Source organism: Gopherus flavomarginatus, chromosome 1, assembly GCF_025201925.1.
Source record: "Gopherus flavomarginatus isolate rGopFla2 chromosome 1, rGopFla2.mat.asm, whole genome shotgun sequence".
In the NCBI taxonomy this organism is placed as follows: domain Eukaryota; kingdom Metazoa; phylum Chordata; order Testudines; family Testudinidae; genus Gopherus; species Gopherus flavomarginatus.
In genome coordinates this window covers 309,929,542-309,945,990 of record NC_066617.1, presented here as the reverse complement: position 1 = coordinate 309,945,990, position 16,449 = coordinate 309,929,542, and the positions used below count along the sequence as shown (strand labels likewise).

At 41.0% G+C, this 16,449-nt stretch overlaps 1 protein-coding gene across 6 annotated transcripts in view; it reads left to right on the top strand.

The window, feature by feature from the left end:
• Positions 1–16,449, top strand: part of ENOX1 (ecto-NOX disulfide-thiol exchanger 1) — a 536,222-nt gene that overhangs the window by 426,015 nt on the left and 93,758 nt on the right. For all 6 annotated transcript variants that reach the window (XM_050948778.1, XM_050948788.1, XM_050948749.1 and 3 more), the window contains 2 exons: positions 1,661–1,767; positions 6,453–6,570. In XM_050948778.1, the coding sequence (XP_050804735.1) occupies positions 1,661–1,767; positions 6,453–6,570 (225 nt within the window). The remainder of the gene's footprint in view (positions 1–1,660; positions 1,768–6,452; positions 6,571–16,449) is intronic.

The window sequence follows — 16,449 nt, the reverse complement described above, 5'->3', positions numbered from 1 at the left end:
GCATAATCATTAAATTCTAGCCTTCATTTATATACATATAATCATGGGTGCTCTAATCTTTTTAAATTAATTTAATAAATATATACAATTTAATTCCATCCTTATATATCTCCACCTTTGGAGCCAAACAAGTGTTAATATGCTGAAATTGTTGTGACTCTAGTCAGAGCTTGAACCAGAATGCCATTCCAGTACTCCTTAAACAGCCTATGTAGTTTAAGCAGAGTTTAAAATTTCATTAAGCATATTTATTGTCGTACTTTTAATTAACCAGCCTTGATGGTTTTAAAGAAAAGCTTCCTCATGTGACTCGACCTAGTGTTGTCTTCCTGAATCCGGAAATAGCTTGGAACTATAGTGCAAAGAGAAGCAAGCTGTTTGTCTGTGTTTAACTCTTGAGTCTGAGGATGAAAGTTTAAATATCAATATTGCTAACTGTTTCACTGCTCATCATTTTAGTAGAAACATCCATGGCCCTTATCCATTGGTTAGACATCATAGATGTCAGAGATTAAAACAACCTATTAAATTATCTAGCCCATTCTAGGGAAGCCGTTGCAGGATTGCTCCATAGACTGTATTCTCCAAGGCTGAGGACTAGTCTACACTAGACAGTTAGGTCGACCTGCTACATTGCTGAGGAGTGTGAAAAATTCACACTCCAGAAGAGACATCATTAAGCCAATGTAAGCCGCAGTGTAGACACAACCAGGTTGACAGACGAATTCTTCCATCCACCTAGCTACCGCCTCTTGGAATGGTGAATTTACTACAGCAATGGAAGAACACCTTCCATCGCTGTAGTAAGTGTCCACATAACAGCAGCTGCACAGCAGTGCCACAGTAGTGTTTCTAATGTAAACATAGCCTTAAAGTCCCACGATTTGAAGTGAATCACCCCGGGAGAGGAAAACAGCAACTAGGTGTGTGGATGAGGTAAGATATGGAGCTACCAGCTCAGGTGGCACAGGAAGTGGGACATGAACCGAGTTCACCGTCCTTTCCTTGATTCTAGTAGGCTTTAAAGTGTCTGAAACACAGAACGTGGCAGCTTTACAAAACAGACAATGCTAGTTTAGCCAACAAATCCAGAGAGCTAAATCGCAGAGAACTTCTCTACAAAAATGGTGCTTATTCAGGTTAAACTGATAGAACAGCACAACAGCTCAGCTGGTAGCACCGTCCCTTTAGTTGTGGAAAATGTGGGATTGTAACCAAACTGAGGATACTTGCACCTCAAAGTGTTGCAGTTAGGGACCATTGCACTAGCTTCAAAGGGCCTCTTTGGGATAATGTTATTAGAGTGGGGCCTATCTCACACCTTGCCTCTAACACTTCTTCCTCCTCCACACAACCCCTCTCCCCCAACATTTATATGAACATACACACAGCACACAAATTATGCACAAGAGGCAACTGCATGCAAATTCTTCAGTATATATTTGTAACTTGTGTAGACTAAAGTTATGGAGACAGACTTGAAGGGAGACATCTCCAACATTGATAAAATGTAAGTACAAAAGACACATAATTGGATGGATATTGATGATGTTATTTCAGTAATGACATCATCCATAGACTCCTAGTGTCTTTGCTTTGATTCTCTATAGTGATCACAACATAAATTGCTTGTCTTGTTTGACTTCCTTGTTCACCAAAGTTGAGCAGATTGTGGCCGTTTTCAACGCTTCTACCAGACAAAAAGCTTGGGACCATTTCTCGAAAGCTCAGCGAAAGAACATAGACATTTGGCGAAAGCATTCTGAGGTTGGTGATTTTATTATTACTTTTTATCCATCATCTCACAGCTGGATTGACACAGAACAAGTGTGACTGTAGCTGGACGTACAGCATTCAGCAATATTTACAGCTGTAGTTTTAGCAGTTAATCAACTAGCCATTATACTATCTCATTTCAGTATGTATTGCTCCCATTGCTCCCATTACAATAAATTTTGTTAAATAACACTAAGTTGGAGAGCAATGTGTTTTTATTTTTCTTTTACAAGAAATGGGAAATCATTAGAGGAATATGTTTACCACTCTGAAATAATGAAATGAAATGGTGAAATTAGCAAAGATATTTAAAATAAATACATTTTAGAATTAAGTCTTTCACATACTAAACAATACATTTTTAGGAAGGCACTGAGGTCTGATAAATAAAACAGGTATATAGTATAGATATTTGTTCTGGTTGTATCATATGGTCATAGTAATATGAGTTTGCTGGTAAATAAAATAAAGATTTCTTTTCTTAATAATCAGTAAAGCATATTTAGTCCAGAGATGGGTGGTACTCTTTCCCATCTATTTTGTGTCCATCTTTAAAAAATAAATCAATCATTTGTATTGACTCGAAGTTCATGGCTGGCAAACACAGCAGTATAAATGTAATAATAGCACACATTAGGGTGACTATCCAAGTCCATGCATGTGTGATTGTCATAAGCATGAGCAAAGAAAATGAGAAAAGAGATCTGGGATTCCACTTTCCTCTACACAAGAGTCAGCAAAGAAAGTAGTAGTCCTGTTTTGTGTTATTGGTCATCCAGCTTTCAATTTTAATTCAGTATATACGCTATGAACCCGTATTTTAAAAGTAAGTACCATTGTCTTTGTTTTCTTTCTTTTTTATGTAAAAGTAATTTACATACAGTTGCTTATTTCCATGTAATACAGTATGTTAATTGTTAACATTACAGTCCTCTAAATGATTTTCTCTGTCTCACAACAAAAACTATAGAAGGTAAGATGCACTTATTTAATTATTCTGTAGTACACTTGTAAAATAAGTGTTGCACACTTAGTTTGAGAAACACTTAACTGCTGTGATATAAATCATTTGGGTTGCGTTTTAAGTGCCCATTAACTAATGCTAAATTACAGTTGAATACCGATGGCACTAGATGTAACATCCGCATGAATACCAAATGAATTTTTATTATCAGTGCTATTATGGCGAATACCGAATGACTTCACAATAATGGGACACTTAAAATAAAATGTTAGAATAATTTATTGTTAAGAGCTGTATTTTGCATTTTGTTCATAAATAGTTCAAGTGGGTGGCAAATAAATTCTTTGTTTAACTGGAAGTTGGGGATGTGGGTGTTTTCTTTATTGTCTTTTAGGGAGATGTGAAAAGTGGTTTTCTGTTACTTTATTTCAACTATGTTAAAGTAATAAGAAAATAAGAATGGCCATACTGGGTCAGACCAATGGTCCATATTGCCCAGTATCCTGTCTTCTGACAGTGACCAATACCAGATGCTTCAGAGGGAATAAACAGAGCAATCATCAAATTATCCTGTTATCCACTCCCAGCTTCTGGAAATCAGAAGCTAGGGAAACCCAGAGTATAGGGTTGCATCACTGATCATCCTGGCTAATCCCTACTGATGGACCTATCCTCCATGAATTTATCTAATTCTTCTTTGAACTCCATTATTGTTTTGACCTTTACAACATCCCCTGGCAATGATTGCGCAGTTTGACTGTGCATTGTGAGAAGTGCTTCTTTTTGATTGTTTTAAACCTGCTACTTATTAATTTCATTGGGTTACCCCTGGTTCTTGTGTTATGTGAAGGAGTAAATAACACTTCACTGTCCACTTTCTTCACACCGTTCATGATTTTGTAGACCTCTAGCATATCTCCCCTTAGTTATCTCTTTTCCAAGCTGAAAAGTGCCAGTCTTTTTAATCTCTCCTCCTTTAATCATTTTGTTACCCTTCTCTGTACCCTTTCCAATTCTAATATATCTTTTTTTAAGATGGGGTGATCAGAACTGCATGCAGTATTCAAGATGAGGACATACCATGGATTTATATAGTGGCATTATGACATTTTCTGTTTTATTATCTATCCCTTTCCTAATGATTCCCAACATTCTGTTCACTTTTTTTGACTGCTGCTGCACATTGAGGTTTTTAGAGAATCATCCACAATGACTCCAAGATCTCTCTCGAATAACAGCTAATTTAAATCCCACCATCTTGTATGTATAGTTGGGATATATTTTCCAATGTGCATTATTCTGAATTTATCAATATTGAATTTAATCTGTCATTTTGTTGCCCAGATACCCAGTTTTGTGAGATCCCTTTGTAGCTCTTCAAAGTCTATTTTGGACTTAATTATCTTGAGTAATTTAAATCATAAGCAAATTTTGCCAGCTCACTGTTTACCCCTTTTTCCAGATCATTTATGAATATGTTGAACAGCACTGGTCCCAGTACAGACCCCTGGGAAACACCACTATTTACCTCTCTCTGTTCTGAAAACTGACCATTTATTTCTCCCCATTGTTTCCTCTCTTTTAAACGATTACTGATCCATGAGAGGACCTTCCCTCTTATCCCATGACAGCTTACTTTGCTTAAGAGCCTTTGATGAGGGACCTTGTCAACGGCTTTCTGAAAGTCCAAGTACACTGTATCCACTGGATCACCCTTGCGCACATGCTTGTTGACCCCCTCAAAGAATTCTAATAGATTGGTGAGGCATGAATTCCTTTTACAAAAGTCCTGTTGACTCCTCCCCAACAGATCGTGTTCATCTATGTGCCTAGTAATTCTGTTCTTTCCAATAGTTACAACTAGTTTTTTTGGTACTGAAGTTAGTCTTACCGGCCTGTAATTGCCACTGGATCACCTCTGGAGCCCTTTTTAAAAAATGGTGTCACATTAGCTATCCTCCAGTTATCTGTTACAGAAACAGATTTAAATGATCCCTTCTTAACTAACTTTTCATGAGGGGACACATCATGTCATTCATTTGCTGGTTTTTAAATTTATTTTAAAGTAAAATGCCTAAAATTAGGGCTTTCCAGAAATGTTAATTCACAAAACATCTTTGCTTATTTAAAAGTTGTTGCTCTTTTTTTCTTTCTGAAGAAAGAAAACAATTAAAAATAAAAAGAGGTTCTGAAATCTCTGGTTGAACCAATGTGTATGGACAATTCCTGTTTCTCAGTTGTAAAATATTATGCATACATCAGCAAATAGCTCTGTTGATTCAAATCATATTATTTGACTATTCCCTCCTTTGCTAATGTGCTTACATTTCCCTTTCATCTCCCCTTGTTATGTGAGCTTTTCTGTCAACACAAAGAAAAAAGGGACCTCATTGAGGTTCCTGGAGAAGATTATTGTTTGGCTGCTAAAGATAGTTTTGAAATAGTTGCTCCTGGGACATTTGCAATCTAAAATACATTAATCATTTGGTTTCTAAGAAGATACAGCATACTCTCTGGTAAAAAGTGTTTGTGGCTATTTTCAGTATGGAATTACAAAGTGGTTAATTGCATTTAAGACAAAAATTCATAAGTTCATTCAATCCTGGTTTTACCATTTTAGTCAATCCTCTGAATTTCAAATGATTCCCATGTAAAACACCCATTAATTAGCCTCTCTGCCTTCACAGTGATTAACAGATACATATACCTTTATTATGGTGTATGACATTTACTGATGAACCCAAGGCACAGCCCCAGGGAAACACCCTCCTTTTTTTTTCTCCATCCCACTAAAAGAGTTTGTTGTTAATTGCATGGGTAAATAGTTGGAACCTTCAGCACTATTTAATCCTTCCACGTGACTTTTCCTTATTTCAAAGATTTCAAACCATCTCTTTGGGAATTGGGCTCTTTGTCGATAGAAAAATTAGCTGTCTACAGACTGAAAAGCTCTACACTAATCACTGTGCAACATACCTGTGTTACACCTGACAGTATTATTAAGACAAAATAGAATTCTCTCAGTCTTCTCTGTGCTGCACCCATTAAAAAGCCAGCCATTACACCAGTACTGTCCTGTTTTATTCTTTGAGGACAAAGATGCTCTGGACTTTTATAAAGCCCACATGCTTCCTGATCATTTACTTAGTTACATACATACTGTCTGCCCTGGTAGGGGATTCTCTGAGAATGGGCTGTTGGCTCTGTCATTTGTTTCAAATCAAGATGCAGATGTTACCAAAAAAGATGTTTCTATGCTGAGAATTTAAAATTTGTGGTAACTGGGTTTACCGTGTGCAAGCATAGAAACCTAGGGCTTCTGAGAGTTAGAGCTTTTTATTTTTTAACCAACTTGATAGCACCTTTGTACATGCATTTTACATGCAGTATTAAGTGTTGCCATTACTGAAATATATCTGCCTGGGTAGAACTGGTAGTAATTGAACAAGGGGAACTCATCTTCTCTGTTGTTTTTTCCCAATGGTGTATTTGACATATTCAGTTATTTAAAATATTTTAACACAAAGAACTCCATTCCCTTCAATTTGAGCCCTTCTAACTCTGAATCTTGTGCTGATTCTGTACTAATATTCGTGGGTTATTTATATGTATTTTTTAAAATATCAGACTATAAAATTTAAAATAGTTGTTTAGAAATAGAGAGATCAGTTCATGGAAGTCAATACTGATAAAGGGTCATCTTGGGTTTTAGGAGCTCCGGAATGCTCACAGCGAACAGCTCATGGGGATCCGCCGTGAAGAGGAGATGGAAATGTCTGATGACGACAGCAGTGACAATCCCAGTAAAAAGCTGAGAGTAGATGAATCAGGTAAAGTTGAAACCCTTCACAATATCCTGTAAGATGTTGAACAGTTCGTTTCAAAACGTAGATGGGTGATGTTACCTCCAGTGATAGAAAATAGTTATATAACATAGAACATCTATTTTTAATTTAATTGTCCTTACATTTTGTGTTTGTATGACTCTCACTTGTATCTAGAGTGCTCTGTCACCTTCCAAGAAATGTACTCATCAGAATCTCTAGTTCTTTCCATAGTTGCTTCCATTTTGGGTCTTTCAACAAGGTTCTTCTCATCTTCCAAAATTGTATTGCATTCCAGGATAGTAATAATGTCATATTTAAATAAAAGCAGCTAAAATTGTGTTTCATTCAATATTCTTTGAACCTTACCTTTTCTTTCTAGCAAATACATTTGCATGTATATTATCTGAGTTTTCCATGGAATTAACTCTTAAAGACACACATTTCAAAGTGTGGCACTAGATATACATTAATTGATACTCTTGCCTATCATGAAAGGAAGTGCAAGTACACTTGATATATTTCAGCTATCCAGTACAAACAATTCAGGAGGCGGATGTTGGGCTGACTCAGTGACTTATGAGTAACTGGTATGCACTATGGAAGGAAATACCTTGGTCTGAATCCTTTCCTTGGTTTCTTGACTTTCTTGTCAGCAATGGGTTAGAGAGTTGTGAGGAGCTGACAAGGGTTGAGCCGCGTATTACTCAGCATCAAAAAGGAAAGCCTTGCAGAAGGTCTAGATGAAGCTCAATTGAGCCCTACCAGACAGAGATGAGGTATATGGGCAAAGATGGGGCAATTTATATGCACAAACTCAAGATATTAACAATGACATACATTTAACCTAAACATCTGCACACAGGTTCCAGATTCTATGACCTGACCCCATTTCTCCCACCATGGATGGTGTCCTATGTCTGTGCATGTGTACACATATGTGTTCTTACAGATATGCAACAGAAAAGTGTTTAGCACACAGGTGCCAGTGGCTATGTGAGGTTAAAGATCTCCAGAAATGAAGACTGAAAAGTAGGATACCATTGTGGAAAGAAACTTTCACTATGAACAGGAAAAGAGCACTTTTCCTATAGGAAAAAATAGTCTTCAGAAAGATAGATGGAAATAATAAACCCTCCTAGGGGCAGCATTAATTTCTGCTTAAGATAATTGTATGGGATTAAATTTTCCAGTATTCATTAGTAGAGTGATTGGAGCTGACACAGTGGCTCTGTGGGCATAGGATTGCTGGCAATAACAGCTTCATATGAACACATAATCATTTGCCTGGGCATGTCCAGTCTTATGGAGATAAATAATTATAATTAAAATTAACAAAAAAAGGTGACCGATGCCAACTCACTGGACTCAAGAAAAATAATTATGCTGTGAACAGTCATACTTAATATTTCATTGTGTTTTAACAAATGAATACTTAGATTGAGGTGCAGTTCAGCCACCATGCATCATATTAACCAGTAGAAAATATGTTTTTTTTTCCCTGTGGTAAAAATATGTATTTTTCAGTTAGTTTGTTTGTTTGTTTGTCTGTTTTGGACAAAAATCAGAGATTTCTGTGATTCTCCCTCCCCTGCTATTTTAGTTGATTTGAATTTGTCTCTTATTGTCTTGGACGGATCATTGCCATTCACAATATCATTAACAGTTTTGCTAATACATCACACACAAAGTGCAAATTCAATGGTATAAATCAAATACTGTGGTCATCCAAAGCCATCACTAGTTCCCTTGACTTCAGCAGAGTTACACCAGGGTTGAATTTGTCCCAGTATGTAGTTGATCCAGCCTGTTTCCTATGAAGAATCACCCAGTAAGAAAACTAGATTTTACCATTTTCTTTTCCCAACATTAGACTTTCAAATAAATGTTTTGATTCTCCTCTCACTTATGCTGGTGTCAACTGAAAATAACTATTTGAAACCAATGAACTTACTCTAGCATAAAACTTGTCTGAGAGGAGAATCAGACCCTGCTTGTTGACGGTTCATCTTTTTCTGTTGGTCAGGTTCCTCACCCTCCTTTGCTGTAGATGTCGGGGGGGGGGGGTTGTTTGTCTTTGTTTTTTTGGTTTTTTGCTTGAGTAAGTCATTCCTGACCCAACTTTTTTTCTTCTCTTATCTATTTACGTGGTCTTTTCTACAGAGAGAATATTTTTAAAAAAATCTTTTGATTGCAAAGGAACACCTTTGTTCAGCAAGCAGACATTGACATGTTCCTCACTGTTAAATCCTTGTCTATCTACAGAATAGTAAAAGTATATAATTTTCATAAAGAGTAGGACAGTTCAGGAATGACCAAAAGATGAATGGTTCAATCTCTAAGGAACTTAAGAGCACCATATTCAAATAAACCTTTAAGAAAACTAATTATAGACTAGGGGTTCTAGTCAGCCCTTATATAAGAAAGAATGCCTCCCAGTGAATTCAGGTGCTGGCATTGTTTCCTAAATGTTGTCACTACTAGTTACAATTTCAGCAATCCTCTGAAACCATTTCATCTGCTTAATCAAGTACTATCATTCTCCTTGTGCAAAAATAACTTGGCATCCACAAGCATTTAGATACTATGGTGAAGAGTGCCACGTACGTCCCTAACATCTAGATTGGTTAGACTGAAAAAGCTATATTGGTGGGATCTTTAATGTCAATACTTAAGTCTATTGAGATGAAGAGGGGTGAATTCCAGCCTCATCATTTCCATTCGCTATTTAACAGATGTTAAGAATAGGGTGGTGCAAGAGTCCTCATCTGTCAGGTGTAGACTGAAGTCTGATCAAGTTTAAATTTCTGAGTGGCACTATGAGTAGACAGGCCTGTAACTAAACCGGATCGGGAGAACAGAAGAGTGTGCTGTCTGCCGGGGGCTAAGATACAGGATGTGGACTTGAGCCTGAATACGATCTTAGCGGGAGCGGGAAAAAATCCATTGATTATCCTTCATGTGGGAACAAACGATACGGCTAGTTACTCACTGGACAGTATCAAGGAGGACTATTTCAGACTGGGGAAGAGGCTTAAAGACATCGAGGCTCAGGTGATCTTCAGTGGGATTCTGCCGGTTCCTAGAGCGGGGCGACGAAGGAGGGACAAGATTATGGCGATCAACAGATGGCTCAGGGAGTGGTGTTATAAGGAGGGCTTTGGGATGTACGGTCACTGGGACGCATTTACGGATAGACGACTGTTTGCTCAGGATGGACTTCATCTCAGCAAGGAGGGAAATAGGATTCTAGGATGGAGGCTCGCCGACCTCATCAAGAGGGCTTTAAACTAGAAAGTTGGGGGAGATGGTTGGGAAATGTTCGGGAGATCTCCACGCCAGAACATAACCTGGAGAGGGAAGTAAACAAAGTGAGCGGGGATACCCTTGTGGCCCCAAGATTTGATCCAAGGAGGAATAGTGGAGTAGAAACCAGAGTAACGGGTGATGCTGGTGGCAGACAGTTTGTGCACGACGGGGGAAAGAATGTCACTGACGGCCAACGCCGAAAATTAAAAGGTTTGTACACTAATGCGAGGAGCCTAGGTAACAAGATGGAGGAACTGGAGTTACTCGTGCAGGAAGTCAAGCCGGATATTATAGGGATTACCGAAACCTGGTGGAATAGTACTCATGACTGGAGCACGGGTATTGAAGGCTATGTGCTGTTCAGAAAAGACAGGAAGAAAGGCAAAGGTGGGGGAGTAGCCTTGTACATCAATGATGAAATTAAATGTAGCGAAATAAGATGCAATGGAATGGATAACACGGAGTCCGTCTGGGCAAAAATCACGCTGGGTAAAAAAGCAACTAGAGCTTCCCCTGAGATAGTGCTTGGGGTGTGCTACAGACCGCCGGGATCGGATTGGGATATGGATAGAGACCTCTTTAATGTCTTTAATGAAGTAAACACCAAGGGGAAATGTGTGATTATGGGGGACTTCAACTTCCCGGACATAGACTGGAGGACGAGTACTTGCACGAATAATAGGGGTCGGATTTTTCTGGATGTGATAGCGGATGGATTTCTTCATCAAGTAGTTGAAGCACCTACGAGAGGGGATGCCATTCTAGACTTGGTGTTGGTGAGCAGTGAGGACCTCGTAGAAGAAATGGTGGTAGGGGACAACCTTGGTTCGAGTGATCATGAGCTGATTCAGTTCAAACTAGATGGAAGGATAAACAAATGTAGATCTGCGATTAGGGTTTTTGACTTCTCAAGGGCTAATTTTAAAGAGTTAAGGAAATTAGTTAGGGAAGTGGATTGGACGGAGGAATTAGTGGATTTAAATGTGGAGGAGGCCTGGAATTACTTTAAGTCACAGCTGCGGAGACTGTCGGAAGCCTGCATCCCGAGAAAGGGGAAAAGAACCATGGGCAGGAGTTGCAGGCCAAACTGGATGAGCAAGCAACTCAGAGAGGGGATTAGACAAAAGCAGAAAGCTTACAGGGAGTGGAAGGAAGGCAGGATCAGTAAAGAAAGCTACCTTGCTGAGATCAGAACATGTAGGGATAAAGTGAGGAAGGCTAAAAGCCGCATTGAACTGGAACTTGCAAAGGGAATCAAAACCAATAGTAAAAGGTTCTACAGCCACATAAATAAGAAGAAAACAAAGAAAGAAGAAGTGGGGCCGCTATACACTGAGGATGGAATGGAGGTTAAGGATAACCTAGGCATGGCCCAACATCTAAACAAGTACTTTGCCTCGGTTTTTAATAAGACTAGTGAGGAACCTTGCGATGATGGAGGGATGATATACGGGAATGTGGATGTGGAAGTGGATATTACTGCAACTGAGGTAGAGGCCGTACTTGAACAGCTTGATGGGTCGAAGTCGGAGGGCCCGGACAATCTCCACCCGAGGATATTAAAGGAACTGGCGCGTGAAATTGCGAGCCCGTTAGCAAGAATTTTTAAGCAATCGATAATCTCGGGTGTTGTGCCGTATGACTGGAGGATTGCTAATGTAGTTCCTATTTTTAAGAAAGGGAAAAAGAGTGATCCGGGTAATTATAGGCCTGTTAGCTTGACGTCTGTAGTATGTAAGGTCTTGGAAAAAATGTTAAGGGAGAAAGTAGTCAAGGACATAGAGGTCAATGGTAATTGGGACGAACTGCAACACGGATTTACTCAAGGTAGATCGTGCCAAACCAATCTGATCTCCTTCTTTGAGAAGGTGACGGATTACTTAGATAAAGGAAATGCGGTAGATATAATTTACCTAGATTTCAGTAAGGCGTTCGACACGGTTCCGCACGGGGAGCTGTTAGTTAAATTGGAAAAGCTGGGAGTGAATATGAAAGTTGTAAGGTGGATAAGGAACTGGTTAAAGGGGAGACTCCAGAGGGTCGTATTGAAAGGTGAACTGTCGGACTGGAAGGAGGTCACCAGTGGAGTCCCTCAAGGATCGGTCTTGGGACCGATCTTATTTAACCTTTTTATTACTGACCTTGGCACAAAGAGCGGGAATGTGCTAATAAAGTTCGCGGATGACACGAAGCTGGGGGGTATTGCTAACACTGAGAAGGACAGGGATACTATTCAAGAAGATCTGAACCACCTTGTAAACTGGAGTAATAGAAATAGGATGAAATACAATAGTGAAAAGTGCAAGGTCATGCATTTAGGAATTAATAATAAGAATTTTGGATATACGTTGGGGGCGCATCAGTTGGAAGCGACGGAGGAAGAGAAGGACCTTGGGGTACTGGTTGATAGCAGGATGACTATGAGTCGCCAATGTGATACGGCTGTTAAAAAAGCAAATGCGATTTTGGGATGCATCAGGCGGGGTATTTCCTGCAAGGATAAGGAGGTGTTAGTACCGTTGTATACGGCGTTGGTGAGACCCCATCTGGAATACTGTGTGCAGTTCTGGTGTCCCATGTTCAAGAAGGATGAATTCAAACTGGAACAGGTTCAGAGACGGGCTACGAGGATGATCCGAGGAATGGAAAAACTGCCTTATGAAAGGAGACTCAAAGAGCTTGGCTTGTTTAGCCTGGCCAAAAGAAGGCTGAGGGGGGATATGCTCGCCCTATATAAATATATCAAGGGGGTTAACGTTAGGGAGGGAGAGGAATTATTTAAGTTTAGTACTAATGTAGCCACGAGGACGAATGGGTATAAACTGGATATTAGGAAGTTTAGACTTGAAATTAGACGAAGGTTTCTGACCATTAGGGGAGTGAAGTTCTGGAATAGCCTTCCGAGGGAAGTAGTAGGGGCAAAAGACTTTCCTGGCTTTAAGACAAAGCTTGATAAGTATATGGAGGGGATGTTATGATAGGATCGTCAATTTGGGCAATTGATCTTGAATTACCACCAGACAGGTCTGCTCAATGGTCTGCGGGGAGATGTTGCATGCGATGGGTACTGAGTTGCTGCGGAGAACTCCTTCTTGGGTGCTGGCTGGTGACTCTTGCCCACATGCTCAGGGTTTAGCTGATCGCCATATTTGGGGTCGGGAAGGAATTTTCCTCCAGGGCGGATTGGCAGGTGCCCTGGAGGTTTTTCGCCTTCCCCTGCAGCGTGGGGCACGGGTCGCTTGCTGGTGGTGTCTCTGCAGCTTGAGGTCTTCAAACCATTTTTGAGGATTTCAATAACTCGGTCCTGGGATAGGGGTTGTATAAAATTGGATGGGTGGGGTTCTGTGGCCTGCCTTGTGCAGGAGGTCAGACTAGATGATCAGATTGGTCCCTTCTGACCTATGAGTCTATGAGTCTATGAGTCTATGCTAATGCTAGGCTCTTGGACACTGTGAATTTTGTGCACTGTGGAGCAGATGATGAAACATCTGGCAGAGAGGTGTTTGCTTTGGGAACCATGGTCAGGCTTTCAGGCCAGTTGTGAATTTGTTGCAGATTACAAATTGCACTAATCACTGTGTGTTTTGGTGGATTCAGGTTTGTTTCTTAAGGATATACAGTGCAGCTTAATAATGCCTCATTACAAAGTACATTGTTGCATTTTAGGTTCAAATTTGCTTCTTTTACTCACAAGACTATTGATTTTCTCACTGTTCATTTCCCTAATTTATTGATGTCAGAAATTCTGTATCTTAAAACTGTGGCCACACTTGTGCATCATGGTAAAGCCAGGCTTATAACTCAGGGCCTCCTGACTCCCAGCCATGTGATCATTCCTCCAGACCATGCTGCAATGCAGAGACACAGCATTCTGAGCAAACACAACTTAACTCATAGCAATGTTGTACAGCGATATCACATTTTCAGGGCTTGAGGCATTCAGACCCTACTCACATGAGCGTGAGGGTGTACAGGTTATATCCCCTATACCTCCAGGGACAGGGCAAACTGCAGTACTGTTGTACACCAGCAGAAAGAAGTTTTTAAACTGCTGCTGAGGCTCCATCAGAAACTTGTCACTGGAGCCTACCTCGGGGATGTATTGAACTAGCACGGATGGCTTGGCTTTTTCTCATTCCTGGCCATCTATGCCCACTCTGTGGGGCTGCCTGATGTCTTCAGGCCCCATGGTAGAGTTAAGAGTCTTGGTCACCTTGTTGTATTCCCCGTCCATCTCAGATTGGACCCACAACCTGAGACTGATGGTGAACTCCAAGAGACACCACCCAGTGAGTCTGTCCCACAGTTTGCAGCCATTTCTTTAGAGTCTTTTTCCACAACTCAAGCTTTAGATGTAAACACTGACTTATTTGCATTGTGGATTTTGGAGCTTGACGGGAAAATAGATGTGTGCTGAGGTAAAACTGAGACATTGCTAAAAAACTGGCAACTGTGTTCATTAATACATTTGAAAGTCAAGGTGCAGTTATTGAAGCATAAGTTCAGAAAAATGGTACCCTGCACAGGAGGCTAGAGAATAGAGGGAAATGTTTAGAACAATTGGAGTTTATGGATGGCTGGTCTCCTGCCTGCTGGCATTGGGAGCAGGGACTCAAAAGTAAAAGTCTCAGAAGTAATTTTAAGAATTATTGACGTGAAGCTGCATCCTGCAGAGATAACAAAAAAGTTTGCTGTATCCCTAGGAGATATCAGTAATTTCCCTTTAAGGGAAACTGGTGCTATGCTGTTCCTAAGACAACAGATCCTGATGATGTGCTATTAATTCTACTGAATGCAACTCCAATGAGGGAGAGAGTTTAGTAGGCAGCCATAAGAGCAAAAAGACACTTAACTGCAAAAGGACGCTGGATGGATGGTCCTGTGTAGGGTGACCAGGTGTCTGTGTTTCTACCGGAACCCCCAGTCTAAAAGGAACCCTGGCAGCTCCGGTCAACACCACCAACAGGACCGTTAAACGTCTGGTTGGCAGTGCTGCAGTGCTAAGGCAGGCTAGTCCCTACCTGTCCTGGGGCACCATTCTGTGCCCCGGAAGTGGCCAGCAGGTCTGGCTTCTAGGCGGAGGGCCATGGGGCTCTGTGCACTGCCCACATCCCGAGCACTGTCTCTGCACTCCCATTGGCCAGTTCCCAGCCAATGGGAGCTGGGGTGGTGCCTGTGGATGATAGCAGTGTGCGTGGAGTCTCCTGCTCCCACTTTTTTGCACCAGACCTGCTGGCCACTTCCAGCACACGCACAATGCAGTGTCAGGACAGGCAGGCAGCCTGCCTTAGACTCCCCTGCTGGGCTGCTGACCGGGAGCTGCGTGAGGTAAGCCCGTGCTCCAACCCCCGGCCCAGCCCTCAGCTCCCCCAAACCTGGGAGCCCCCTCCTGAAGCCCAAAGCCATCATCCCTGGCCCCATCCCAGAGCCCTCACACCCCCTGCACCTCAACCCCCTGCCCCAGCCCTGACCCCCCCAAACCTGGAGCCCCCTCGCACACCCCAAATCCCTCATCCCCTCCTGCACACCAAGCCCCTGCCCCAGCCCAGTGAAAGTGAGCGAGGGTGGGGGGAGTGAACCACTAAGAGAGGGGGAATGTAGTGAGCGGGGATAGGGCCTCAGGGAAGGGTGGGTTTAGGGTGTTCAGTTTTGTGCAATTAGAAAGTTGGCAGCTGCAGTCCTGTGGTTAAGACCTGGACTCAGAAAATCTGGGTGATATTCCAGCTCTGCTACAAAATACCTGTGTGACTTTGGACAAATCACTTATCTCTCTGTGACTTGGTGCCCCATCTGTAAAATGGAGATAATGGTGTTTCCTTTCGTCTGCCTGTTGTCTGTTTTGCCATTTAGATTGTAAGCTGTTTGCTGTAAGGACTGTCTCTGACTATATATATGTACAGTAGGGACCTTGGGCCTCTAGGAACTACTGCAATAAAAGTAATAAAAAGTTGTGTCTACCTTGTGTAAGCATGACATATACTTGTACCTGTAGGACAGGCAGCTCCATGCACAACAGCAAATTAAGCCACTGTAAATTGTGTACATAATTATGTGTTTGGGGTACATCTTTTATGCACATAATGTAGATACAACTTTCCAAAGTCAGTGCAGTTTGGGCCTTTAGAATAGGGGATTTTCAAAACACCTATGTGACTTAGTCAGTGTTTGGAAATCACACCCTATGCAAATAATACTATACCCAGGCTTCTCCATCAATCTCACAAATTGCAGGCGTGATCACCACTAGGATGAGAAATCTTCAAGGAAAGCCCCCAAAAATGTAGAAGTGACCTGGCTGATGTTGATTCATCGTGCCACAATCTTCTTGCCATGATTCAATCTTCTCTTGCCATTTCTCAGGTCTTATCTGTGTCCACAGTTGCGCAAGTTGAACAAAAGGTCTGATTTTAAGTTGATTTAGTTAAATGGGTGCAAAATGTTGTGTGGATAAACTGGTGGAATTGTGAATATTAACAAGGCCTAAATCTCTTAGGCATGACATTTTGGAACTTATTCCTGCTCTTACTTTAGTTTTCTGACTTCCTCCTCTCAAAACTCTTACTTTTTCCTCTCTTC